We start from the raw sequence: 27,837 nt of genomic DNA, 5'->3' as shown, positions 1-27,837 counted from the left end.
CTGTTCTGACGTAATTTGCTCCAAAAGACGAACAGAAATTTTTCTTTTAAACAAAATCTGTACTGATAAACAGAGTGTTTTGTAAAGAGATTCTGCTAGACCTGGCTAGACATTTATTCATTTTTTTCAAGATTTCTTCACGTTTCTTCGATCCTATACTCATTCTTTCTAGCTACAAGATTAGTAAGTCCTTGACCTTTTGTGATAATTTTAGTTTGACGAAGCAACCGTAAATGCTAGATTTGTAGATGCGGAAAAAGCTTTGGCCCTCCAGAGGAAAATGTGTCCACGAATAGTCCTCATCCCAATTGGGTAAATCGCTAATTCCACTTGAATTTTGTGGCTGAAAATGATTCCATCGAGAAAAAAAAGAATTAACATATCCCATTAAAAAGTCTCTTATTTTGACTTTGACTTTACTGTGCGAGATTCAAAAGTTCCCTAGAAGATTCTCCTTCCTTTACTTCTCCTAGAATTTAGAAAAATACATATTTAACCCAGTTGCTTTCAGAATTCAATTTCCCAATGGATTAGCTAGCCTTTAGAAAAACCTACTGGTAAAAACAAGTTCTAGACTTTAGATATAGGGCGCACAACGTACGTTAGCATTAACTCACTAACGTTGACTTGTCATGAAATAGGAATTATTTAACAACATCTTTAAAGAGCGAGGAATGGTCTAAATACAATTTTTATATCTCTTGTCTTTCGTGTTTCATAACTATAACTTTACTTACGGCCTCTTCACATGGAAAGAATTTCAAAACTTACTAAGCTTACTGGACCTTACTGAAAACACAAAGATTCTTTCACATACCTAGATATTGTGGCTACCATTGAATTTCTATTGAAAAAAACAAGGTTTTTGGATTCTAGTATGGTTAGACCGTATAAAACATCAAGTAATGAAATATTGAAAAAATCAGGGGTTGAAAAAAGTTTTGATCAGTTATGATACAGCTCTTTTCTACTACAAAGTCGTTTAAAAAAGATTCTTTCTGGAGCAAATGACGTCACACGAAAGAGAGATTAGAAGAAATTTTAAACAAAAAGGAGGTCTTTTAAACACCGGTTTTTGCGTCTAAAAGAGTATGGGTTTATGAAAGATATATCGATGTTTAGACATTAAAGTTGAGATTTTCGTGAATTCTATGATGTTAGGATTGGTTTTCAGGGGAAAAACATATACCTTAAAAATCACTTAACTTCCCCTTTAATGTGTCAGTAAATAATTACTTGTGAGATAACTTGTAGTGTACTCTACTTTATTAGAGTTAATATAACAACTTTATAGTTATGTTTATAACTGTATATTTTTCTGCAAAATGCCCTTTTAAAATGGATTAAAAAATCCCAAAAAAGAAAAGTAAAAGAATCAATTAGCTGTTATTCTACTACCTCCTTTATTACAAAAGTAGATTTTGATAATAATAAAATATGCCTGAATATGCTATTACTAACCATCCCTGTCTGTATTTTAGAGACCAAGTAAAAAAAAATAAGAAGCCCACATTGAAACAGCAAAATGGAAAAAAAGAATTCACCCTTCAAAGCTACTAAACTAGTAAGTTTTTCGTTATTTCCAAAGATTGCAGTTCCCTTTCAGCTATGAGTATCACCAGTATCGCCTTATTAATTTCGCTTAGCGAAAGTATTACAATCGGCTTTCACGGTTTGGAAAAAATTGAGCATTAAAACGAAAGTGAAACCTTTCTCAGCCACACTCACCATGTACTGTATAAAGATTGTGGTCATTTTTTTTGAAAGAAAGAATAAAAAATAATAAATAAATTAGATAACGCCGCTTTTTTATAGGAACACGTACAATTTATTTGAGACAATTCACATATTATTGATATTATTTGTTCATCTTTATGGTACATAACACAAACACTGCTCTTTTGTTATTTTTCTTATGAATGTTCTACTCATAATGGAAAACAGAGGACGGTTATCATGCGTGCTGATATGTGATAATCCGGTCAAGAAGCATAAACACATGATATGATGCCTTTCAGTAAATAATTCATACAAATTAAAAACAAGGGACGGAACACAAAATGAGCATGTTTTTTGGACCTACCCCGGTGGGGTGGAGGTCCTATAAATTAACCCGTGTTCGTTAGTTCGTTCGTTAGTTACCAACTTTTCTCGAGATTGGCTCATTCAATTTTTCTGATTTTTTGCACAAAGGTGCATTACTATAAACCCTCGAATGTGACGGAGCCCGATTTTCGAAAAAAAATTTTTTCCGGCCGGTAGAACCGGAAATATCCCGAAAAAAGCGGTTTTTTGAGATTTTCTCGAGATTTTATCATTAGTTTTTTGCGATTTTTTGCACATAGATGCGAATTAGTACTGCCGAAAAGGTGTCGAAAACCGTTTGCCGAAAAAAAATTTTTTCCGGTCTGTAGAACCGGAAATGTGCCGGAAATCGTCGTTTTTTCACATTTCCGTCACATTTTTTCAACTTATTTAATTGTTTCTTTACAGAAAATTGTTCTTTATGATGATGCCCGACACTTAGCATCGTTTGATTTCCAAAAAAATCATCCTTTGAATCCGGAACTCCTTAAAAATCGCCGGAACAGCCGAAAACCGGCGTAAAACGGTTTTCCTTCATTTTTTCAACTTATACTCGACAGATTTTCATGATTTTTTGCACAATGATGTAAAATGGCAATGCCCAAAATGTGACAGAGCCCAATTTTCGAAAAAAAAAATTTTCCGGCCGGTAGAACCGGAAATGTCCCGAAAAAAGCGGTTTTTTGAGATTTTCTCGAGATTTTATCAATAGTTTTTTGCGATTTTTTGCACATAGATGGACATTAGTACTGCCGAAAAGGTGTCGAAAACCGTTTGCCGAAAAAAAAACTTTTCCGGTCTGTAGAACCGGAAATGTGCCGGAAATCGTCGTTTTTTCACATTTTTGTCACATTTTTTCAACTTATTTAATTGTTTCTTTACAGAAAAATGTTCTATATGATGATGCCCAAAACTTAGCATCGTTTGATTTCCAAAAAAATCATCCTTTGAATCCGGAACTCCTTAAAAATCGCCGGAACAGCCGAAAACCGGCGTAAAACGGTTTTCCTTCATTTTTTCAACTTATACTCGACAGATTTTCATGATTTTTTGCACAATGATGTAAAATGGCAATGCCCAAAATGTGACAGAGCCCAATTTTCGAAAAAGAAATTTTTCCGGCCGCTAGAACCGGAAATGTCCCGAAAAAAGCGGTTTTTTGAGATTTTCTCGAGATTTTCTCATTAGTTTTTTGCGATTTTTTGCACATAGATGCACATTAGTACTGCCGAAAAGGTGTCGAAAACCGTTTGTCGAAAAATTTTTTTTCCGGTCTGTAGAACCGGAAATGTGCCGGAAATCGTCGCTTTTTTCACATTTCCGTCACATTTTTTCAACTTATTTAATTGTTTCTTTACAGAAAAATGTTCTTTATGATGATGCCCAAAACTTAGCATTGTTTGATTTCCAAAAAAATCATCCTTTGAATCCGGAACTCCTTAAAAATCGCCGGAACAGGCGAAAACCGGCGTAAAACGGTTTTCCTTCATTTTTTCAACTTATACTCGACAGATTTTCATGATTTTTCGCACAATGATGTAAAATGGCAATGCCCAAAATTATACATTACTTCCATTAAATTCTAATTATTCGTTTTATAAATAGGTAGGTCCATTAAAGTATTACTTGTTTTTTCTTATAAGTATATACTTCATACAAATAAAAGCAATAACTCTTGGATAGACGGTATAAACTTTTCGGCAATTATTTCTTAAAGGGACAGCGCACAATATGGGCATAAATTTTTTTACAAGCACTACTTTGTAAGAATCAAAAAAAATATATTAAAAGTACTAAATGAAATAAAAATGGAACATAAAAAGAGAGACTAATATTTTTATAACTATACAGTTTTTTTTATTTTTTTGAATTTTTCTTTATATAAATCAAACCTAGAAATGAATGAGACTTTCATGCAAAAAAAAAGGGGAACTGACAAATCAATAGATATAAAATAGGAAAATGCTTAGTCCGGGAATCTAAGCGTTAAACTTTGTTCAAGGTCAAGTTTTTCATATTTTTTTTGTATTTTCATACTTTTCATCTATTTGTTTAACACTTGGTAAAGATATAACTTGCATACAGGGAGATTTTTCCCTGCAATGCAGGTTTAGTCTGATTGACTGCATTTCGCTGTATAATCCAAATATTTTCTCACACCTTTTGATAATTTATGTGCTCGCATAATTTATGGAAAATGATGACAGGCTATATTCTAGAAAGGCGGGGCAGCATACGTTGGTGGCCACAAAAGGCACTTTCTTGTGTTTTTCTGCTAAAAAGGCTGTTTTTACCAAATTTTTGCCCGCTAAAAGGGCATGAAAAATGGCCTGGATGACTCGGCAAAACCACTTTTGATTTCGCTAAAAAAAGGAAAGGGAAAACAAACACTCTAATGCAAAATGGAAATTATCTGGGATAAGATATCTGTGTTTTTACTTCCATAATTGTGAAAGTTTATATAACTAAGAAATTAAGAAAAAGCTATATTTGAGTTTCTTTTTTCTTCTTTTTTTCTCCTACAGTGGAACCAGCTGATCAGCAGCTTCATTGAAGGTATGGAACTCAAACGAAGACGGTACCGTTTCAAATCCTACGAAAATTCGTTCTCTGGTACAGACGCACTAGACTGGATGCTCAAATATTTACAAAACCATCCAAGCTATGGTGATAATATTACAAAAGAGCAGGCGTTTATGCTATTACAAAAATTCATGGATAACAAAGTCTTTGAGAGTGTGACAGGGAAAATTGATAAATTTCAAGATTCGAATAGTTTGTATAAATTTAACAAGGAAAAAGAAGAGGAAACAGATGGTCAATCGTCGACAAAGAAAATAACAATCCCGTCACAGAATTCTATAACAAACTTACTAAACAATGTTACAAAAGATTTAGAGAAAGAAACTCAAGATACAAACGCGTTAACCAAACAAGACAACCAACCAAAAACGTCAGCCCTATTTGAGCCATGTGATGAAGAGAACTTAGAAGTCCATTCAGGCCCTGGGTTTTTCACCAGAAGTAGTTCGTTACGACTAAGGAAACCTTTGACATCCTTAACCAACAATGCTTTAAACAAGGCTGACCATAAGGGCGAATCTAAATCCACCAACAAACATTTAAAACCTGGGAAACCGTTTACAGCGCTAAATACTAACGTTTCAAACAAAGCTACTATGAAATCATTGACCACCAACAATAATAAAAACTTGAAAGCTAACAAAAAACAAGGTTTAACAATGCCTCCTATAAAACGTTCCTTGAATGAACAGTTCTCAATGCAGGTCACTGCTGATCGGAAACGGAAATCAACACCGCATCAAGATCCGACAATCATTTCAAACGGAGCTGGAAAGAATCCTAAATTTTCCAAGAAACTTTTTAAAACAGCCATTAACAATAATAGCAAACAGCCTTTCTCGAAACTGGGTATTAACAAAATTGAAAGTGTAGATAATATAAATGAAAAGTTCTTTACGGCAAATTCTGCAGTAACTCCAGAGAAAATGGACACATCCCCAGTCAGTAATTTATACAAAAGCCAACAGATCATGCAACATTTCTCGCCTTCCCCGATGAGACGTAAACTTCGAAAATCTAGGTCCTCGGATCTCATGAAATTGTACAAGAGTCGCTCACAATATGATTTGGCTAAAAGTCATTGCTCAGGTGAGCAGGGTTTATACAAGGCGAACAGCTCGTGGGATTTGAATAACTTGGAAGGATCAGCCAATGGAAGGAATTTCATGTTGTCGAAAGAGAGGCTGACACCAGAACAGCTTCAAGATACATGGAAATCTGTCGTCTTATTAAGGTATTTATGATTTAATTGTTCATGTTTGGTTAAGTTACGTTAACTTCCGCCATTATGGAAACAAACGTTCGAATCTATAGAGATGATCCCTTACGCAATTTCGGATGTTTCCTTCCATATGCCCGCGTGGGTTCGCATCCCAGATCTTCGTTGTCAATAATAATGTGCCACATATGTAGTATATATTTGTTATGTTATGTTATGTATATTATTGTTATGTATTAATTGTATCAATGACCCTTGACTCTAAAATAGAAATAAACAAAGTACATTAAAAGTACATAATGACTTTGTAAATTTTTTTTCCGTCTCAGACGAAAAACCTTGCCTTGACCATTGTTTATTAGAAGCAGCTTGTTGAAGCTTTCGATCCATTTAGCACTCGCCTCCACTTAAATTTAAATAACGCTCTCCTCGCTTTTCTTTCAATTGCCAGCTTACGGAAGTTGATGCGGATGGAACACGTGGGCGAATATATTGACGAATATCAAATCTCTGGACAAGCTATCATGCAGAATATGGAATGTAATGAAAAATCGGGTATGCTTCTTCCTTCAAGTGTTTTAGGAACCTGGGTTAGAGTCTGCGAGGTATATTCAATATACTTTTTCGACCGTAGTCGCGCGGTCAGTCGCTTGCCACTAAATTATTCAACTATCCACCCAAACTTGATCCAATCCTTTTTTGACACATTTTTCTATTGTCTATAGGTGCGAAAAAAGGACTGGGACGGTTTTAGTGGGATAAAGCGGACAGAAAAATGCCCGTGCGGCAATCGGCGGCTACGGTCGAAGAGGTGTATAGAGTGACCATAATGAAAGTCGAAAAAATTCACTTCAGCAGAGAAGCTAAGCTCTTTTTCTGGGACACTTTTTATTTTGAGCATCTACAATCATGTTCGATATATTTTAGCAATTTAGGGTTATTTTAACGTTTTTCAGAATTTCTTCGAGTGAGAATAATAGCGATTTCAATACTTCCATTTCGATTTTGAGCTTTTGATTGTTGAGAACCTAAGGTCCTCTTAAAAGTCTCATCGGTCTAATGTTAAAACTTAGAGTAAAAACTCTTCATTCCAACCTTAAGTTAAAGCACTTAAAAATCATTTGTGGTTTTAAAATTTTGAGGAAATTCTCCCACCATTGTAGGTATCAAAAGATATTCCAATGAGATACTCTTGGGTGCCTACTAAAGGGGGGTGTTGAATAAGTGTTTTGAAAAACTTTATAAGCGGGTGAGGGAGGGGGGGTTGGAATAAAAATGTCCTGGGTGAAGATGTTCGAAAAATTAATTAAGGAAAGGACGCTTTTATTCTCAACTTCAGTTGAGCTAGAATCTGAGAATGTCTGTCTGTGTCTGTGTGTCTGTCACAAAACTTTGGGGCAGGCTGGAGACTTCAAAAATGGTCCGATTGGGCTGAAATTTTGCACACTTGATCCTTGGGCAAATCCCTGGGGTTTTTTTTTCATTTTTTCAAAATTTTAATTTTTGGGGCCTGGGGACGAGTTTTTCGCCAAAACGAGGCTAAAACTTTGGGGCAGGCTGGAGACTTCAAAAATGGTCCGATTTGGCTGAAATTTTGCACACTTGATCCTTGGGCAAATCCCTGGTGGTGTTTTTTTCATTTTTTCAAAATTTTAAATTTTTGGGGCCTGGGGACGAGTTTTTTCGCCAAAACGAGGCTAAAACTTTGGGGCAGGCTGGAGACTTCAAAAATGGTCCGATTTGGCTGAAATTTTGCACACTTGATCCTTGGGCAAATCCCTGGTGGTGTTTTTTTCATTTTTTCAAAATTTTGATTTTTTGGGCCTGGGGACGAGTTTTTAGCCTAAACGAGGCTAAAATCCAAAATGCTATAATTTTTCTTAAGCCATTAAGTTTACAATTGGGCCTACGAATGATTTCAAAGATACTGAAGTTGAGCCAGTGCGGTTAGCACGTTCGACAGTTAGGTACCCGAAAGTAAACAAATTCAATATATTTATACAATAAATAAGACATTGTATTACAATAATAACCAAAACTATTTTTATTTCCAAATGAATTATTATATGTTACTTCTTTGTGATTATAATTTATTCCCTAGATATATCTATTTTCGTTGAATTATGTCTAACATTTCTTGTCTATGTCGTCGAACTTGGTTGAACTTATTATGTTTATTTAAACTTAATCGAATACTCGCAATTTTAGCAACTTTTGAAAAGTTCGATTGATGAATTTGTATATAACATCCATTTTTCTACGTTTTCACTCAACTGATGAAGACAAGTGAAATAAATTGCATTTAGTGAAATATTTTTTTCATTTAGTGAAACATTTTTTCATTTAGTGAAATATTTTTCGTTTAGTGAAATATTTTTTTATTTAGTGAAATATTTTTTTGTTTAGTGAAATTTTTTTATTTAATGAACTATTTTTTATTCAGTGGATATTTTTTCGTCTATGGTTTTATGGGACGCCGTTCCGGGAAAAAATATGGCACGAGACCAGTCTGTAGTTTATACTTTTCTAGTCAGTATTTTGTCCTATCAAAAAATTATCTATCCAGGGATTGGGATAGGGCCCATCGAAAAATAGACATTACGTGGACTCGTAAAATTCATCAAAATTTGCGAAACAGTGAACCTGAACGGGGCTGAAATTCCGAATCTTCTCAAAATATTCCGATTTTTTCCCAAAATCTGCTACATTTCATCTTAATTCAGAAATGGTACCTTACAAAGGGTGATTTTACTATTTTAGTGTTTTTGCGACTCTACCTGGAACTCATTGAGATGAAAAGTACCCTGACAAGTGGCACATTCCCGTACTCCTTTTTGCCCAAGTATGTACACAACCTGGGAGTTATGTTAAAATGTCATTTTTTCTTTTTTCCCGCGCTGTTTCACCTGCTTTCATAGCCCTGCATTTTTTGAAAGGACAAAACACTGACCAGAAAAATATAAGCAAGGTTAAAAGCAAGTGTTTATTTAGACCGTTCAATGCAATATCGTAGGCCTGTACATAAGATTTTACTTGCATGGTTTGCTTTGGCAAGTTATGTACAGCCCTACGGTATCGCATTTACGGTCAAAATAAACCTGTGCTTAACCTCGCTATAAACTACTGAATGACCTCGTGCCATATTTTTCCGAGAACGGCGTCCCATAAAACCAATAAACGAAAAAAAAAATTCACTAAATAAAAAAAAGTTCACTAAGGCGAGACCATTTAATTTGTTGTTCTACGGGCCCGACCGACACTATTTTGCTAAAATCAAAAAAATAATAATATTGAATTTCCACTACAATATATTTTACACACTAGTTATTTGTAAGAATCAAATTTGAATAAAGCTGAAAATTAATTCAAGAAATTGAAAAATTTTAGAAATCAAGCATTCCATGTACTAAGATTTTATCACGATCTTCATCGAGGATAAAAAAAAGTGAATTTTTGAACCAGATACTTTTTGGAAAACATTTTCGGTACTTTAACAACCCTGATAAATGAAAAATTTATTTTTATTTTACCGACCGACCGGCCCATGTTTTGCTAATGATCTGCCCGTAGAACAACAAATTAAATAGGTTTCGCCTAAATAAAAAAAATATTTCACTAAATGAAAAAAACTCACTAAATAACAAAAAGTTCACTAAATGCAAAAATATTTCACTAAATGCAAAAAATATTTCACTAAATGCAAAAAATATTTCACTAAATGAAAAAAATACTTCACTAAATGAAAAAATATTTCACTAAATGAAAAAAATACTTCACTAAATGAAAAAATATTTCACTAAATGAAAAATATAGAGTTTTGCTACAAATAAACAAAATGCCTCTAGGGAATCATATTGTAATACTCCCGAAACAATCCCACAATGCATCGCTTTTTTAGAAAAATCAAAAACTCCGATAAGATCTATTAAGAATATACATTTTCGACCGTAGTCGCGTGGTCAGGCGCGTGCCACTTAATCATTTAATTATCCCCCTAAACTCGATGCAATCCTTTTTTGACACATTTTTCTATTGTCTATAGGTGCGAAAAAACGACTGGGACGGTTTTAGTGGGATAAAGCGGACAAAAAGTGCCCGCGCGGCAATTGGCGGTTACGGTCGAAAAGGTGTATTCACATCCATAGATTTTGGTTGTTTTTTATTGTTTTCTTTAGTCAAAGATTCGATACCAGAATGGCTTTTCTCTGCAATGGAATGTCTCATGAAATGTAAGTTTAAATATTTCGTTGTTTTTTTTGTTTACCTTTTTATTATTGTTTCTGTCCAGGATCATCAATGCAACGAATGTTCAGTTTCTCCAACCTTAAATCTTTTTCTACTTTGTTGTTGCAGTATTAAAAGTTCTCCCGTCTCAGCGAGGTACAAAAAGAGACTTTTCGTCTACAAATTCAACAAAGTATCCACAAAATCTGAAGAATCTTGTCTAATTTATTGATTAAAATTCAACTCTGTCTGACAAAAAAAAATTGGTTTGATGTTAATCAATGTTCGATAACGATATAATTTCCTTGGATCAGTATTTCGATACTTAATAAGTATATGTAATCACATGATAACGAGTGCAATTCGAGAATAATTGCACGAGTGATTTTTTTCAAAATAAATAAACAACACAAAAATTTGATTTTATTCAAACAAAGCTTTTCGAGTCTTAACTGCTCATCATCAGGTTAAAAATGACATTTCTAGGTTGAAAAATGTATCTACATATCATACAAAAAATTGATTCTAGGATAAAAGGCTAATTAAAAGGGTCTATTAAAACAATATAAAACAATAAAAGAATTTTCAAAGGAGGCAATAAATCGTAAATTAATGGTTAAAACACATTGGGGAATTGATGACGTGAAGAGACGCAATGGGAAATTATTCTCTAGGTAATACCATTTCTAAATATTGTAATTTTTTAATGTCTTTTTGATCATTAATTGATGGCTTTAAAGTCATTATAAAATATGCTTCCAGGATCTTCCTTTTTCTTGCAAATGACGGGGCTTTGCTAATGACTTTCCAAGTAAATGAATGATCTGGTTTTCGATGAGATGTTTTGAAGGTTCTGATCTTCCTGAATTGCCATTGTGTTCCTTCCATCTTGTTTCGGCATTTCGGGTAGTTTCCCCAATGTATACTGCTTTGCAAGAACATTCTCCTTTGTAAATAACATTACTTGGATGACGAACTTTATCTTTCACGCGAAATAGACTTCTCAATTTCGTGGTTTTCCAAGTATAAATTATTTCAACTTTTTCGTTAGTGAACTTTCGTAAATTTGCAATGACAGTTTTCATCATTGATTCATTTTTAGGGCAGTAAGGAATTTTAAAGAAAACTTTACTTTTCTTTTCCGTTACAATTTCTTCTTTGAATAACCACGTTGGAATAATGTTTTCCGTTGATTTTTTTGTTATTAATTTTCCGAGTCCGAAAGGACGAGGAAAATTTGAAACAAAAAAAATCACGAGTGCAATTTTCGAATTGTACGAGTTATTATGTGATTACGAGCTAATCGCACAATTTTTTCACTACTTTTTCCCCGTCAGGAAAATAAATTACACTGAAAGTTTTACATTTTTCTCTTCTCTTTATGTTTTTCTTTTATTGTTTGCTTAAAGATTTTCTTTCTCAAAAAATGAATTTCGAATGCAATTAAAACGTTCGATAAAAAAATGTAAGAAAAAACATTAAAATCAATTTAGAAAACATTGGCGCGTCATTGAAGAGTGTGATTAACGATTAATTGCTCTCTACAGGATACAATTAACGATTAATTTGAAGGCGCGCCAAAGAAGAAAAAATAACTCATCGTGCGATTAAACATGAAAATCCTCTATTGAAAGTTCTCCCGTCTATGATGGATTTCCGTTTCAGCGAGGTGGAAGGAAAGGTTTTTCCGTCTACAAATTCAACCAAATTTCCGCTAAATCTGAAGAATCTTGTCTAATTTGTTTTTAAAATTCATTTCTGTCTGAAGCAAAAAACAACAACTTTACTTTGACTACTGTTTAATGTTAATCAATGTTCGATAACGATTGAATTTCTTGGATCAGTTTTTCGAGAAATTTTATCGTCAGTAGGTCTCGTTGATCTAATTGAACAATTTTTCCGCGACTCCGAATGGAGGGCTTCATTTGTTGAAGGAACCATGGTTCAACGATTCGAATGACTGATCGTTCTTCACCCTCTTCAACATAATCTTTGCCATTAGTAGAAATTTCCACGACTACACGATGATACTGTACCCATTCTCTCCGAACCTCACTAAAGCCTAATTTTTCATACAAAAATATTTCATCATAGCTATTGGAGAAAAGTGGCCCCTCTTCACGAACACGACTCGATTCGTTCGTGAAGTAATAATGTAATGTATCAGTAACAACATGAAACTGTTTACCTTTCTGCTGAAAGAATTCTCTTAGAATAAACATTAACTGAAGAGTTGCATCTATGTCGATCAATACAATGTCTGACTCATACAATACTATTTCATACAATGTCAGGCTGTCCATCGGAGATTCAAAATAGAAGTCTGATTTATTTCCGAAGTCTTGCGGGAACTGTGACATCAGGGCATCATTGAATATAAGTTTGTTATGCTCAAAACGGTTAAAGTTTGGGTTTTTTAAAAGGCCGAGTAGGCTTTGAAAGCATATCGACATGCCATCGCTGACCATTGTACTAATGGCTATGAATTGATGTACTGGAAGCCATTCAAGCTCAGAGAAATCATATGGATAATAAACTAACCTCCTACGTATCCAATGTCCTATTACAACAAAAGCTTTTTCATTTTTCGTTGATATTGACTTCAATTCCATGACAGCTTTGTTAGGCCTGTCAGCAAGGTTGTCTTTTAAATAGAATACGATATTTCTCTTGGTGGTATTAATGTTTTTAACCCATTCCTGGATTTCGCTTCTTTCAATATGTTTCAAGTTTTGAAAAATCATTTCGAAATGTCCATTTATCATGCTTTTGTCATCGTTGCTATTAAGCTCGATATATTTACGGTCAAATGGGTTATATAGTCTTCCTTCGTAACAAGGATCTCGTAAAACGTTTTGCACGACCGTTTTCAGATACCATAACCCCGGGCCCCCTGCATCTCCATTTATATAAGACATTATTGTAGACAAGTTAATATAATCCAAGTCGATAAAGATTGTCAATGTCGTAGCCTGTAGACAGTGTGTGGCTTCCGTCTTTCCTCTGATGATTAATATATAATGTATTGCAAAGCTTAAAGTCCTGACAAAATTCATCTTGATTTTGGCACAAAAGTAATATCAAAGTAATTTTTTGAAAACTCGATTCCGCTTTTCAATTTTTTTTCATAAAAATCCAATCCCTTCCCTTCTTCCTTTGATTTCTTCCAAACGAAAAAGATGTTTGAAAGCTGGCCTTCCTATTTCAGTTGTATTGAAGTTTTTATAAGATGCTGACATAATTGGTTATTCAAAACAATAGAGATGACGCGTTCGTTAGAAAAATATAATAAAAGTTTTTGTTTGAATAGTTAACGACCAATCAAATGACAAAAATTCTTGTAAAATGTTCATCTTGGCCTTTCTATTTATTCATGATCAATTTAGTGAAGGTTTTTTCAACGAGTGAACTATTCTTTTAGATTGAACAGATGGCACATATAGAGAAGTTTTGAACGTTAGATAAACGTTGAAACAACGTTGTGTTTGTTCACTTTAAAGATGAGTTTTTTTATTATTTGTATTGTCACTGGATACAAGTACCGACGATAACCAGAAGCATCCGGTGGAGAGATTTTTTAGAAATATGTGTTCTTATCTTCTAGGAGACCGCATGCTATGATCTTCAATTCTCTAAGGCCGCTACCCACTCAGCATTTTATGGTCGGCGAACAAGGCGCACGGCTTGATTATTGCATGAATTACATAAATTAAGCCTTCAAAGGTTGTCGCTTTGAGCGCAACAAGAGTTGAAACTTTTCAACTTTTTTCGCTGAGCTGTGTAGCTTCCCTATTGTTCTTTTTTAATAAGCCAATCAGAAAAGACATTTAACCCTGTGCAAAAAATATCAACAATAGAAAAAAGAAAAAATGTGCAGTATATCTCCCTTTTATTTTGGATCAATGGAATGGGAAAAGCGTTCAGCGACCAAAGCGCCCGAGCTGCGCGCCTTGTTTGCCCACCATAAAATGCTGAGTGGGTAGCGGCCTTTATACAAATGATGTGTTCTGGTTTCTAGGAAACCTTTATCACTGTTTATCACACTATTTGTCTCCCTAAAATTATTACTACTTTATGGTTGGATGTGTTCTAAAATCTAGGAGAAACATTTTGCCAAGATATACTGATAAGAAATTTGTTTTTCCACGAAAAATGTGTTCTGAAACTTTCTAGGGTTACTAGGCAACAAGATCACATCAATTTTCTCTTGATTATACCCCTGTTTCCCTAGACAACAAGAACACGTTTGATGACCTTAATTATACCCCATCATTATTTCTAGCTGGTTAATTTTTGAAGATCTTATCAGAACAGATCAAAATTTCTAGCTGAAACATACTCTCAGAGTAACGAATAATTTCGAATAACGACCGTTGCATTTACGAATTTATTTTACAGTTGACCCTCTCTAATTCGATTTTCAACGATAATTGGCAGATTTTCATCGAATAAGTTAGCGTAACGAATAGTAGAGCGTCGTTTATGAGAGTTTTTCGTTGACGTTGAATTTCAATTTTATCGAATAATAGAGCGTATCGAATAGCAGAACGTCGAATTAGAGAGTGCCAGCTGTAATCAAATATTTAAAACTTCGGTCAATAAACATTCATCTTTTTCTATGGCAACAGTAAACTTAGCTAGTGCCTTCCCACTAAACAATTGGTTTTCGTCTAACAGGCTACAGTAAACTGGACGGCGGGGGTAATAAAATTAAATTTAACGACGACGCTTTAATTTTCGAGTATTTGTCTTTTTTGTTTGATGGAGAATTTCTAGTTAGTACAGAACAGAATGTATAACCAAGCCAAGGCCATCAAGTCTTATCCATTGATTCCCAATGGAAAGAATTTCAATAAACACTACCTATTTTTTGACGATTTCAGGCCTCTGTTTTCTTGAATTAAAAAGGAATAAAGGAATTTTATGGCTACCACCAGCCCAATTTTGTACTGAAATATTTTTGGTCTGAATCGCAGACCTCTACAAAACCCCAGGTAGTATTTAAACAAAGAAGTAGTACTTACTACTTCTTTGATTTAAAGTGGGAGGGGGACCCAGTAGTAAAATTTCAGACATCATAACATGAAGTAAAATGTGAAATATCAAATAAGTGCCACGGTCATTTTTTTCTAAGTTTTTTAAAGAAAATCACTAGTTCAAACTTTAAAGGCTTATATCTCCGGATCTAGAAGGAGTTAGAAGCTGGTTCATAGCTCGTTGGATAGCTTAGTGTCTCTTCTTTCTTTTAGGCGCCGTCGCCACCTAATTTAGGAAAGGGCGGGTTGGGCGGCGGCTAAGGGGGAGGGGGTAGGTATGGGAAATTAAAGCAGTCAGGCCTTCTGCGCGGACCTGCCTGAATGATAGAAAGGTGCCCAATTGTAAAACTTCAAACTAATTCGCTGGAAGACAGAATCGAGTAAAGCAAGGACAAATTTGGAGGTTCTGGATCACTCGTTTACCAAAAATGGTCAAAAAACGATCAAAATCTTTAAAAAAATGATTTTTTTTTTACTTTTTAGCTTAAAATCTCGCTGGAAAGACTCATTTTTGATTTTTTTTTTTGCTTGACCATGAAACCTAATCCAATTCCTACGAGTTAGACCAAAAATGACGATTTCTAACTCGAACCGGGCTTCGCCCTCCTACATAGCCCATTTCTGATATATACGACATTGGCACTTAAAGGGTTAAAAAGCTATACTAATGAAAAGATAATTTCAAATGAGCATAATGCAAAAAAAAACTTTGAGGAGATAACTTTGTGAATGCTTTTTGTCGTTCTGCACTTTACAAACTAGACGAGGCTACGTCATATCTTCCTACGTTTCGAGCGTAAAACTCCTACTCTTCGTGATATGCGCACTGCTCTTATTTTGAATATTGAAATTCTCTGGATACATCGCATGCGTACTAAGGTTTTATAGGAACAAAAGAGAGTTGCGAAACCTAAGCCAATCATCTGTGTTTTAACATTCTTTTAATTGGAATCTATTGATAAACATCGATTGTTAAAGTTTTCTATTATGTTTAAACTTATTAAAGTGGGGATTTAGCGTCATTGTCGTCGTAAAATTCGATTTTATTTGCCCGGTTGAATGCTGTCATGGAAGACGTAGCCTGTACCACCCCGCCAACGTGTGTTTTTTATGTTTTGAAAAAACTTGTCGAACTTTAGTGAGCACCTCACTAAAAACCGGGATTTTTCATCTCGTTTCTTAGTGAGTTCCACTTTAACGATTTTCGAAAAATAGAAGCCTTTCAAGTGTTTTGACGCAAATTCGATTTTTTTTATACTGCAGGAGCTTCGAAAATTAAAAGTGACGTCAAAAAATCGAATGTTTAGAGCCCGAAAACCTGGGCTCAAAACATTCGAAAAAGTCGCAAAGTGGAATAGACGTTAATTGCGTAAAAAAACGCGGGTGACGTCTAGTATAGGCTAGTCGAACTTCGCGTTATCTTTTCAGTCAGCGAAGAAGAGTTTGGTACAGGCTATGGAAAATAATGCACGTCTATTTAATTTAAATGTTTAATTACATTTGACGCTCTCTAATCCAACGTTCAACTATTGGACGCGCTCCATTATTCGATAACATGTACTTGTTATCAAATAACTTCGAGTGCAATACGCAAATATTTTTCAATATATTATCTAATAATGATTCTTTTTTGCTCTGGTTCTTTTTGCACACTAACAAAACATTTTGAGCAATCTTACGATCGTTGCTGACCTGTAGACGTTTTGAACTTTCGAAAGAAGAATGAATGGACCTACGAAGCTCGAATATGGAGAATGAAATACTCCTTTCGTAAAGACCTGAATTGACATGAATTTTTACGAACTGTATTGCTCGAGGTGTTGCTAATTTTCTCGCTATCTACTATCAATATCGTATTCTATTTGAAAGACAACCTTGCTGACAGGCCTAACAAAGCTGTCATGGAATTAAAGTCAATATCAACGAAAAATGAAAATACTTTTGTTGTAATAGGACATTGCATACATAGGAGGTTTGTTAATTATCCATATGATTTCCCTGAGCTCGAATGGCTCTCAGTACATCAATTCATAGCCATTACATCGCATTTAGCAGACAGTGGTGGAAAACTGAAATGTTTTTAAAGCCTACTCGGTCTTTTGAAGAACCCAAATTTCGACCGTTTTGAGAATAACAAACTTCTATTCAATGATGTCACACTTCCCGCAAGACTTCGGAAAGAAACCAAAATTCTATTTTGAATCTCCGATAGAAAGCCTGGACTTGTATGAGACACCAGGTGACAATGTATTGGTTGACATGGATGCAAATGGAGCCCTCCATTTGGAGTTGCGGAACACACAACTCGAACCCGCACGTGGAACACAAATTTGTTCGAAATTATGAAAATTTCAAGTTATGGAAATTGGTTTAAAACACAGCTTCAACTGAAAGGACAAGAAAACTTGTTCGGTTCGAGTTAAAGAGACATTCGAGTTATGGAGGTTCAAGTTAAAGAGACTCTACTCTAATTGAATTTCAAAATGCCGATATATAACTCTGAAATAAGTTGCCGATATTACTTTTAATCCTTTGTAATTTTTGGACAGGCCCTTCTTAATATTAAGGGTTTAAAGAAGTATCGTATACGTTAAAAAAGAACACCTAAAATTTCAAAGCCTTCAGATGTCCTTAAAAAATCTAATTCGAAATCGGCGTATTGTCTTTAAATGTTTTTGATTTCACCGTTTTGTGAGAATTTGGTGCGATTACTGGGTTTTTAAAGTCCACAAAGCCTTAACTTGCTCTTAATATTTTGGCCGTCGAAGCCCTATATTCTTATATAGTTCGTTCTTATAAAAAAACTTTAATTGCATAAAGGGTTCCGATTAAAAGGAGTTAATTGATTCAGGCCAGTAATGAAATCAGTCGAAATGAATCATGGGTAATCAGGACTGATTGCGGCACCATAACGGCTTTCTGTTGGCTAGACGCAGAAATCTTCAAAAAATTTCAAAACTAGGACCAATAGTAAGTCGTCATTAGCGCGCATTACGCTTTGCGACTGTGAAATGGACTATGTTCATGGTTTATCTCATTTTTTAACTCTCATGGTTGCAAGTGAAGTACTGATTAATTTTACGTCACTTTCAACCAATCAGTTGTTGGGTCCGACATTACAATGGTGTATATCATGAATGATCTTTTTTTTTTGTAACACACAGGGCCGAATTATGACCAGCGTGGAGTAGTAGGCGATCTTCCAAACTACATCGGTTTTCATTGTGATGTTTTCCACGCTATCAAAGAGCACTATCATTCTTCATCAGATGATCCGTTGATCCCTTGTCATTTGACTTCACTATTAGAAGAGTGCATGGGTAAGTTTTATTAAGCTGGAAGTAAACCGTCAAACATTGTTCTCCAAACATCGTGACGTTTCCGTGTCCCAGTTTTTACCCATCGGCTTTGATCACGTGACCAAAATTTAAAAAAATTTCAACCTCGAACCTCGCGCAAACCCGATTTCCTGACCATGTTCTTTATTCTATTGACTATGCTCCCAGCTTTACTTTAATGGGATAAAAGAATTGCGGGGATTAAATTTCGTGGATTTTAGTGTCTTCCGCGAATTTAAGTCCCAAAGGGAAATTTGAAAGGCCTTATCCGCGAAATATCTTTTTTAAGCAAAACGCAGAAAGTGTCAAGTTAACTTCTTTTTCAACGTTTACTGGTATTAAAGAAGCGCTAATAATGCGTAATTCAACAACCAACATGCATGTATGGCAGTAAAAGGCTAGAAATTGTGAATGGGGGTTCCCAGTTTGAATTCCTGCATCTTCCATTCAGTTCATAGATAAACGAGCGGACTGAGTACGAATATGGGTATTTCAGCGTTTTGCAGAATACAAAGTTCGGACGAGAATGATTTATCTATCGATACTCAATCTCGCTCTTATCTCATAGATATGTTATTCTAAATAGTGTTTCCTACCAGTAAAGATGGCGGATTATTCTGCTTCACCTGCTGTTGCTTGGGAAAAGAGCAGCTCTATCTAGTGTTTTATGTAAGATATCTGTGATTTTTTCCCTTAGAATATGCTGACACGGACATCGAGATTACCATCCAAGTTCTCCAACACATGATCCTACTCATTGACAACGAACAGAGATGCCATTTGCAGGCGTTGGTGTATTTCATGAAGAAAGTTAGCGATAATCCCTTTTTGAGGATCAGTAATGATCTATCTAATAAAGACCTGGTAAGAAAACAGGGCAAATTGTTCTAATATAATAAAATTACTCTTAGGTGCCTAATAAACGGAGAAGGGGCTAATTACCGGGGGGAGGGGGGGGTTAGAAATTGTACCTCTAAATAGTTCCAAGATAAGTTAATTATAGATTAAAACCTGACTCCAAAAAAAGTTTTGTCCAGATATTATGAGCCCTTACGCTTAAAGATCTTTTTTGTTGATTTGCTACTCTCAAGGGAATTGGTATAATTACGTTAACATGTTTCCACATGGTATCAAAATAATGAACGTTTAAAGCGAATGGGTTTTACTTTAGTTATCATTATCTTTTTCATATTTTCATAGATGGTGCATTCGTTCTTTCGAATCATTTCGCGCAAAGAATCACACTTTCTCATCAACCAAACGGAGATCCTTGGCATACGCGTTGTATATTGCTTAATGCAATTCTATGAGGAAATTTTAACTGTAAGTTTTCATTTTCTTTTTTCATATGGTTTAGCAGGCTAAAGTCAAAAAATTCCCGATTCAGCCCGCGAAACCGTGTATGTTTAGATGTTGTGATACCTGAACTTCGCCGATTTCATTGTTGACTTTAGCTTATATCGAACTCTTATACGCTAATAATATTTCATTTTAAAGCAAAAATTAGGCAGGTGCTACATTGTAACTATTTCATTTTTTCTTTCAGGCACCTAAAGGATTACGCGTACAAGTTGACCATAAGATCGCTGTCATCTACGGGAATTTGGTAGGTGTATTAAATCTTACAGTTGACGCTCTCTAATTCGACTTTCAAGAGAAATTTGATTTTTTAGATTAAGGGAGTGTATAGAATGTTAGAACGTCGTTCATGCGAGTTTTTTCTTGACGGTGACTTTCAATATTATCGAGTTAGGGAGCGTATCGAATAATATAACGTTAAATAAGAGGGCGTTCAACTGTATTTACTTTCGTTTCAAAATTGAACACCACATATGCTAATTGCTCACAGTTTTCCCGTGGAATTAGTGTCTTCAGTTTTGAAGTCGACTGGTCCGCCATATTGTTTTCTAATCTTAGATTTTCGAACGTTCGAATTTCAAAGCAAGATGGCAGACTATTCAGCTCTAAAACTGAACACACGTTTCCGTTTTAATGAAACGTCCGATCCAGTCAAATATTTAGAGATCTGTGGCCGCCACTAATGTTTATTTAGACTTGAATATTTGGATGGGTCACAGGCAAGAAACAACAAAAATTTACTTATTGATTGATAACTTTTAATAAATAAATTTTTGTTGTTTCTTGCCAGCGACCCATCCAAATATTCAAGTCTTAATAATGGAAAGGCAATCACTGAAGAGTTTTATAAAGTCAATTTCCTTTTAGCACCAAAACGCTCAGAAGCGTATCAAAATTGACACCGGGCGGCCTTCGTCGGCCGATGCCGTCAACAAGCGCGTCATCAAAAGGCCAGTCACGTATTGCGAACAGATTTCAAAACAGGAATATCAGCAAGAGGCTGTGGATTTTTCGAAACAAGAAATTAAGAAGTTGTTACAGGCTATTGTCAATGATCGAAGCTTATCAAGTAAAGAAGTGACGCGAAGACTGGGACAGGTATGTTTTTTGTATTCATGATATGCACCACTGCAATGACTTTTCTGTTTTTGTTCCATCCAATACGTCACTTTTTTCTATTGTTTAAGTGACGTATTGGGTGGAAAGTTCTCAGAAGACTCTCGCAGTGGTGCATATCACGAATAGCCTTTAACAAGCTCTTCTTCGCAGGAAAAGAGCCACGAAGCACGGTTTGTTACAGTTAGGTACCGTTTTGTGTGGTCTGAGACATCTCAATGTAAAGAATTATAGTTCACGGACAGTTACGAGTACAATATGAGAATATTTTAAGAGTTCTGAGATTTTTCCGTACAATATACGGAAAATCCGGAACGAGTGAAATATTTCCATATTTTGCGAGTGTGTCTTTTACACTTGGGAAACTCCCCATATGAACTTTAGTCACGAAATGATGGAAAATAGGTGAGCCTCAGCCACACAGGTGATGAAAAGCACAAGAGAGCTCTGAAATGTTGTTTATTATTGAACGAACCTTCTCAAATAAAATATGGTCTAATTAGATGCCTTTTCATAAAGTACGTCACGAACATCGCTTGCCTCGTATTCATACTATTTCCATGGTGATCATGTCCCTTGAGACATTAAATGATTTTTTGAGGCAAGTGATGTTCGTGACGTAATTTATGATAAGGTCTATGAGATGCCTTCTGGAAAAAGTTGAAGAGGAAAACTCATTGAACTTTCAATCTCAGACCAATAAAAGTTATTTCATAGATGTTTGAGAAGCCTACAGCCTTTTGTCCTTTACTGGCTTTAAAGGCTTTGTTTTTAAATAAGAGTGATATCGTCTGCTTATTCATCAATTTTAAGCTTTTTCACATTGGATTGACACGGATGCGGAGCAGGATTAGTCAGAAAGAGGAAAAGAAAAACACTTTTTTGCTTATATCAGCATAATATAACAATAGTAAGACACTGTCCTGATATGAAATATGTGTCTTATATGAAACGGGAATACTTATGTAAAAATAAAACTTTTAATGCGTCCAAAAGGTATGGCTTTACTTCTGGTGTCACTATTGAACTTTCTTTTCTGTTTAGTTCAAAACGGCTTACCCTGACATTTACTAGGAGATCATTCAAGGACGTAAATACTTTAGTGAAAACACTACATCTACCACAGCCCTTACTCATGTTTAGTGAAAAATGGTGAGCTTTGCTGGATGTGAAAATGTTAGAGAATCATTTTCTCGATATGCGTAAGTCATTTCTCTAACAGAAACACCCGCAAAAGGTGTTACTAAAAATAGAAATGCGGTGGTCAAAATCCGGATTTTTCGGGTTCTCCCGTTAGAAAATGTGACTTTCGCATATCAAGAATGAGGTTGATATCACGATGACATGAAACGCTTTGAACGCTTTCATTGAATTTGTGTCACAGGGACATTATTTTCTCGTATACGAAGGTGCTCGTAGCATTGTCTGATTAATATGCAAAAATTTGGGTACGATTTTAAATGATACCTGAAAAACTGGGTTTAATCTTTTAAATATAGCCAGCCCTTTAGCCGATATTCCCTTCCCTCCCCCACCCATTTGTCCCGCAAATTCAAATGTTATATTTTTTATCCCGTTACCTTTTATACTTTATATTATTTTATTTTTTGTTATCTGTATAATGTAAATTATTTTACTTACGCCATTTACATATTATCGTTCTTATTCTTGAAAGTAGGCTAGTGAACTAATTTATGAAATTGGTTTTCACAAAACTATGGGACATTAATAATCCCGAAACATCTTTAGACTGCAGTCGTTTATGATTTGTGTAATACAGTAATAAAGGAATGATATGATAATATGATGGTTGTTACAGGATCGTGTATTTAAATCATGACCCTACTCTGTTTTGAATTTAGTCGTCAAAATTTTTAGTGTGATACATTATATCGTTCTTTAATCTAACCTCCTATAATATGCAACAGTTTTAAAATTAAAGTTATGTAAAGGTAGTATATTTTAATTATAAGCATTTTTTATGTTATAATTTTTCATAACCCCCTATCCTGAAAAAGGGATGTAATTTTTCCAAATTTTGTTATTTTTGATAAGTGTTGTTGTACTTTTACTGTAGATATTTAATTTTACATATTTTACTATCATATTCTTTTTCCTCAACCTCGTTCCCCGTTTATCCCCGTAAACAAAAAACGGATTCGGAAATATTCTGGGTACGAGGTTGCTTTTGTTTAAAAGTGCTTTTGTATGTTGAAAAATGCGCTACAGAGTGTATCAAATTAACCTTCTCATCAACTTATCCTTTCTCACTGAAAACACCCCTGTCTCGCATAGCCCCGGTGGAACCTTTCCCTCAGCGGGGATGAAAATTTCTATCGAAATCCCCGATGGTGACCTGGATTTCTGTTGTTCTCAAATCAAAAAATTCGGTAAGGGTGGTTTAGGAGTACAATTATTTTTATTGAATTTTAAATAGGAATTAAAACAAATCAATTTCCCAGTGGGTTCAAATTGTAGGGTATTTTGCCCACCGGGAACCGAACAGGAAGTTTCGGCCAAACTTTCAAGCAGGGTGGGGTAAAATGATTTGGTTGACTATCAAAAATTTATCCCAAATTTGTCTAATTACGCTTCACAAATCTTTCGAATTTTGAAAATAAACAAATCTGTGTTTTTGTTTACCTAACGAAATTTGGGGTTTTTGAAATCAATTAGCGTGGGATCCGGAACTTCCGTGTTGTAAAGTAAATGATTATGTTTATGATTTTTCTATTCCCAGAGGCTCTTCCGAGGGAAAGAAATTAAGGCTTATGTTTTTTTTATTAAGTTGCACACTTCACTACTCCTAACTTTCTTAGAAGTTTCTGTTTCAATATAATCTCTAGCCGAAAGACCAAGTCAGACAAAAGGCTGGCAAATAATGATACCCAATGAAGTATAAGCCCGAAGGGCTAGAAGTCAATCTCCTTGGTAGGATTTGAAGCCAACAAATCCTACCAAAGCTGCACGGCATTGAGCGGCTCGCCTGGTTTTTACACAAATGACTGATTGAAACTAAAATTTACCACTAAATTTCGAAAATAATATCAATCGTAAACAAAGGAATTGCTAGATTCAATCTGTCGTCAAAAATGCGGCGCATTTTTTAAGGCTTCACTTTATCTTGCCTGAGAAAGGTTAGAGATTGAACTCTAGCCCTTCGGGCTTTAAACTCAATGACGATACCCCCGCCCGATGCTCTTCTCCCAACCAACAAATTTTCCAATTTAGGCGGTACAAACACGATATTTGATTGGTTTAAAAAACATTCGAAAATCGAACTTTCGAATGTTTCCGACAAAACATTCGAATTTCGAACTTCATCATCTTTGAAATCAAAACATGTGACATTTTGGTGTTTTTATGAAGAATGTTGCACGGTCATGCCAGTTTAAATTTCATCGCTTTTCTAACACTATTTACAATGAATAAAAACCTGAGAATGAAAAGAGCTCATAAAATAAATAGGGAGCTTTCTGAGCTATTCACCAGTAAGTTATAATTATTTTGGTGTCATAGACTTTTCTACTTTTTCTATGCTGTAATGTGTTGTATAAAGAACTTTAACTTTGGCTTTGAGCCTGGAGTTCCTTATTCTTCAGTCTTAAAGTTCCTTACCGAGTTCGTTGTTTACTTAGCTGCTCCTAGCTGCTAAGTGTCTAAGTTAGAATTGCTAAAAATGTATAACTTCTATACATCCATTTCTCTCTTTTTGACACATTGAATGTCGTTGGTTTAAACAATATTTTATCGTCTTTTTGTTGGGTGCATGTCACTAGTCCGACACTTTCTAGTCCGACAGTAAAATAGTCCGAATCTATAAAATAAATTTAGAATTTAGAAGTCTTTTTTTCGATGTCACTTATGTCCGAAAACGAAAGATTTTACAGTGTCGAATGTTGAATAAGGGTTTTTTACTGAGATAATATTAATAAAAGTTCATTTTGGCATTTTGACATAATTAGAAATAAAGGACCAATCAAATTTGCTTAGAAATAATTTATAGCAAAAAGAATGCACCGCCCTTTTTGCATGTTCAGAATTATGCTATAAGCTTCCCAAAATTTAAGAAAAGTTGGGTTTAGGGGTCCAACGTCAAGGTCGGAACTTTGGATTTTTATAAGCACGTGGTTGCTGATAAAAGATACATGTTTTTTTTTTACTCGTTGTCGTCGGACAAAATTGTTGTCGGAATACTGACGCATTCGTCAAATCCAACGTCGGACATTTTTACTGTCGGACTAGAAAGTGTCGGACTACTGACGACCTCCCTTTTTGTTTAGGTTATTGTACGAATTGTAGATGTGTGCATGTTTAAGTTTAAATCTTGCTGTTCCTTAATTGGATATGTTATTCTGAGCCTGAGCAGCTCCTTAACAATCCTTTAATTTGAACATTTTCAGCCTCAAGTTCCTTATATAAACGTGATCCTTATTAAAAAAAATACGTGTAATGTCGAAATGTATTTCATCTTTGTTTTATAGTGTACGAAAATCTTTAAAATACAAAACATAATAACTTCACAAAGACTCGAGAAAGTCCAACCTTCTGTTCTGTTAAAAATGAAAACCTGGTATTGGTAACTTTGAATACTTTGCTCGTAGCTTGCAAAACCTTCCAAAGACTTGACAACGGAAATCCAAGAAATATCCACTTTTTTGAAGATTGCACCAGTTATTAGGAGGTAAATAGCAGTTTTTTTTTCTTGCCATCAATTGCTTGTTTGTTATTACATAGTGTACTCGCTGACATTGGGAATCACTGTATATTTTCGAGGTTGGAAGGGTTCCAAGAAAAAGGGGAACAAACAAAGAACAGGTTCGAATTTTAGTTTATCTTTCTTTTTCTTTAAATATAATGTAAAATGATGTCCCACGACAAATTCGAGCGAAAAATTGACCCTTACAGTTTTTGACCATTTTAAGGCGAAATATCGTCAGATTTTCCAAACATCCTCATCTTTGCTCATATTTTAATCATTATAAACACTAAAAAAAAAAAAAATTTTCTTAAACTGGTATATACTATTACCGGAGCCAGTCCCGGCACGGGTCTTTTGTGTTACACTAGCCATAGCTTTCACTAACTGCCACCCGCTACAGATGCCTATCTATAAGCATTTATAAAGACTAATTAATGCTTATTAAAGCTTTTTAATGCTTATTAAAGCTTTTTAATGCTTTATAGCGAAAGTTTGGAAATGATTATAGAAATAATTCGAATGATTCTTCTCAAAAGCATTTTCTTTGAGATATCAACGATAAAGCTTACATAAATGAAATATATTTTTTTCTAAAAACGTGAAATACCTTTACAAATAATAAAATACGAATCTTAAAATATTCATTAGCAAAAGTGTCCAGGTAGAGTCAATTACAGATACTAAAACACTCAAAAGACATGTTACTATATTCCAACCAATTTGTAATATAAATGACCCATAGTAGAACCAAACAGCATAAGTAAGAAATGCTATGAGCCAGAAACATAACGAGCAGGAACCAAAAATTGACAGGTAACAACGTACTTAGGAATTTTCCCAACGGTTAAAACAAAGGATATCGTGATCCAAAATTGTTTACATTATATGGATTTACCAGTAATCTAGAAGCTGTAACAGCGCCGTGTAAAGGATGGAAAATGATATGACGTAACGTGGTAATAGTAGCAGTAACGAGGCAATATTGACGAGCAGAAATCAGGAAATAGCGTATCCAGGACTTTTTCCAACGGTATGACAAGGGATCTCATGGACAAAATTGATATGCCAGTTATCTTGCAGTTGTAACAGCAATATCGTGTAGAAGGATGGAAAATGATGACGTAACGTGGTAATCGTAGCAGTAACGAGGCAATATTGCGTTGTCAAAGTAAATGAATCCTCTTTCATAAGATAAGCTTAAATGGAAAATAAGAAACATGAAATTAGATGATAATATGGTGAGTGTACTAAAATTTCCTCAAAATAGTTCACAAGTTTCTTTCAATTTTTGATATTAATTTCCCAAATAGTGCCTGGAAAGTATCAACAAGAACACAGGTTAAACATAAAAGATTAATAAAACCAAGTCCTATAATAATAAAAGTACATAATGAAAAAATTATTTGTACTTACTGTCAAAGTTCCATAATACAGGATTTTTAAGCATTGTTGTTGGGAGTAGAGTATGCTGAATGACGATTATCGAATAATTTTCGTTACAAGGGAATTTCGTTGCCAATTCAACCACCAAAAATAATCACTTTTGTCCATATTCATTCATTGTTCTACTATTATCATTTTTATCATTGTTCATTATTGTTCTGTGGTAAAGATTAAACATCAATTCACATTCACATTATTGTAATCAACTTGGAACTTGGAACTAATAAATGTAAATTCAATCAATCAAATAAAATTTGTACAAAACATAAATAATACGTAATTTCAATAATTCTGTATAAAAATATAATATCCTTCAAATTTATTATTAAGATATAAAAAATTCATGTATTACAAAACAATATAATATTCTATAAGTTAGGATAAAAAAAAATAATACTAATGTAAGGATTTGAAAAGTCTAGGCAAGTATCCCATCAAAAATTCCTCTTAAAACAAAAGAATGTTTTCATCTATTGTTCTGGGGAATTATTCATAGGACACCCTGTAGTTGGACCAGTTTTGAAATCTTTCTTATCTAAAATTCATCAATTTTTTCATGATAAAAAGTACTAAATAATTTCACTCGTTGGATAAGAATGTATTTCAAAGGAAGAGAAAATAAAGGAGAAAAGAAAAGAAAATATTGCTTTTTGCTAAATATCCTTCCCTGCCCTGAGCCCCCCCCCCCCCGTGCAATGATTTTGACATGACATATACTAAATTATTCCATCT

The 27,837-nt window shown here is 34.5% G+C and overlaps 2 protein-coding genes and 1 long non-coding RNA gene across 3 annotated transcripts in view; 2 read left to right on the top strand and 1 right to left on the bottom strand.

The window, feature by feature from the left end:
* The first annotated feature begins 1,454 nt into the window (after window positions 1-1,454).
* Window positions 1,455-22,740, top strand: LOC136820416 (DEP domain-containing protein 1A-like). The gene is made up of 10 exons (XM_067076600.1): window positions 1,455-1,564; window positions 4,611-5,902; window positions 6,339-6,442; window positions 10,063-10,116; window positions 18,312-18,467; window positions 19,183-19,349; window positions 19,686-19,808; window positions 20,032-20,091; window positions 20,712-20,942; window positions 22,005-22,740. The coding sequence occupies exons 1-10, from the start codon at window positions 1,526-1,528 to the stop codon at window positions 22,032-22,034; spliced, it is 2,256 nt and encodes a 751-aa protein (XP_066932701.1). The 5' UTR covers window positions 1,455-1,525; the 3' UTR covers window positions 22,035-22,740.
* Window positions 22,741-25,442: 2,702 nt separating this feature from the next.
* LOC136820425 (rho GTPase-activating protein 45-like) overlaps window positions 25,443-27,837 on the top strand; it is a 46,635-nt gene continuing 44,240 nt past the window's right edge. The window contains exon 1 of the mRNA XM_067076607.1: window positions 25,443-25,644. The gene's annotated coding sequence lies outside the window, so the exon portion shown is untranslated. The remainder of the gene's footprint in view (window positions 25,645-27,837) is intronic.
* LOC136820421 (uncharacterized) lies at window positions 26,186-27,782 on the bottom strand. The gene is made up of 2 exons (XR_010848576.1): window positions 27,076-27,782; window positions 26,186-26,858 (listed from the first exon to the last, which is right to left on the bottom strand). It is a non-coding gene; the product is annotated as an uncharacterized lncRNA (long non-coding RNA).

Source organism: Clytia hemisphaerica, unplaced genomic scaffold, assembly GCF_902728285.1.
Source record: "Clytia hemisphaerica strain Z4C2 unplaced genomic scaffold, Clytia hemisphaerica genome assembly, whole genome shotgun sequence".
Lineage (NCBI taxonomy): Eukaryota > Metazoa > Cnidaria > Hydrozoa > Leptothecata > Clytiidae > Clytia > Clytia hemisphaerica.
The sequence above is the reverse complement of the archived record's forward strand: the minus strand, read 5'-3'. Positions and strand labels throughout refer to the sequence as shown.

What these genes read in the sequence shown, in the direction of transcription:
- LOC136820416 (XM_067076600.1), top strand. Translation starts at nt 1,526, where the DNA reads ATGGAAAAAAAGAATTCACCCTTCAAAGCTACTAAACTA. An exon ending in ATCTATCTAATAAAGACCTG is followed by an intron (nt 19,350 to 19,685) that starts GTAAGAAAACAG and finishes ATATTTTCATAG; the next exon opens with ATGGTGCATTCGTTCTTTCG. An exon ending in CTGTCATCTACGGGAATTTG is followed by an intron (nt 20,092 to 20,711) that starts GTAGGTGTATTA and finishes ATTTCCTTTTAG; the next exon opens with CACCAAAACGCTCAGAAGCG.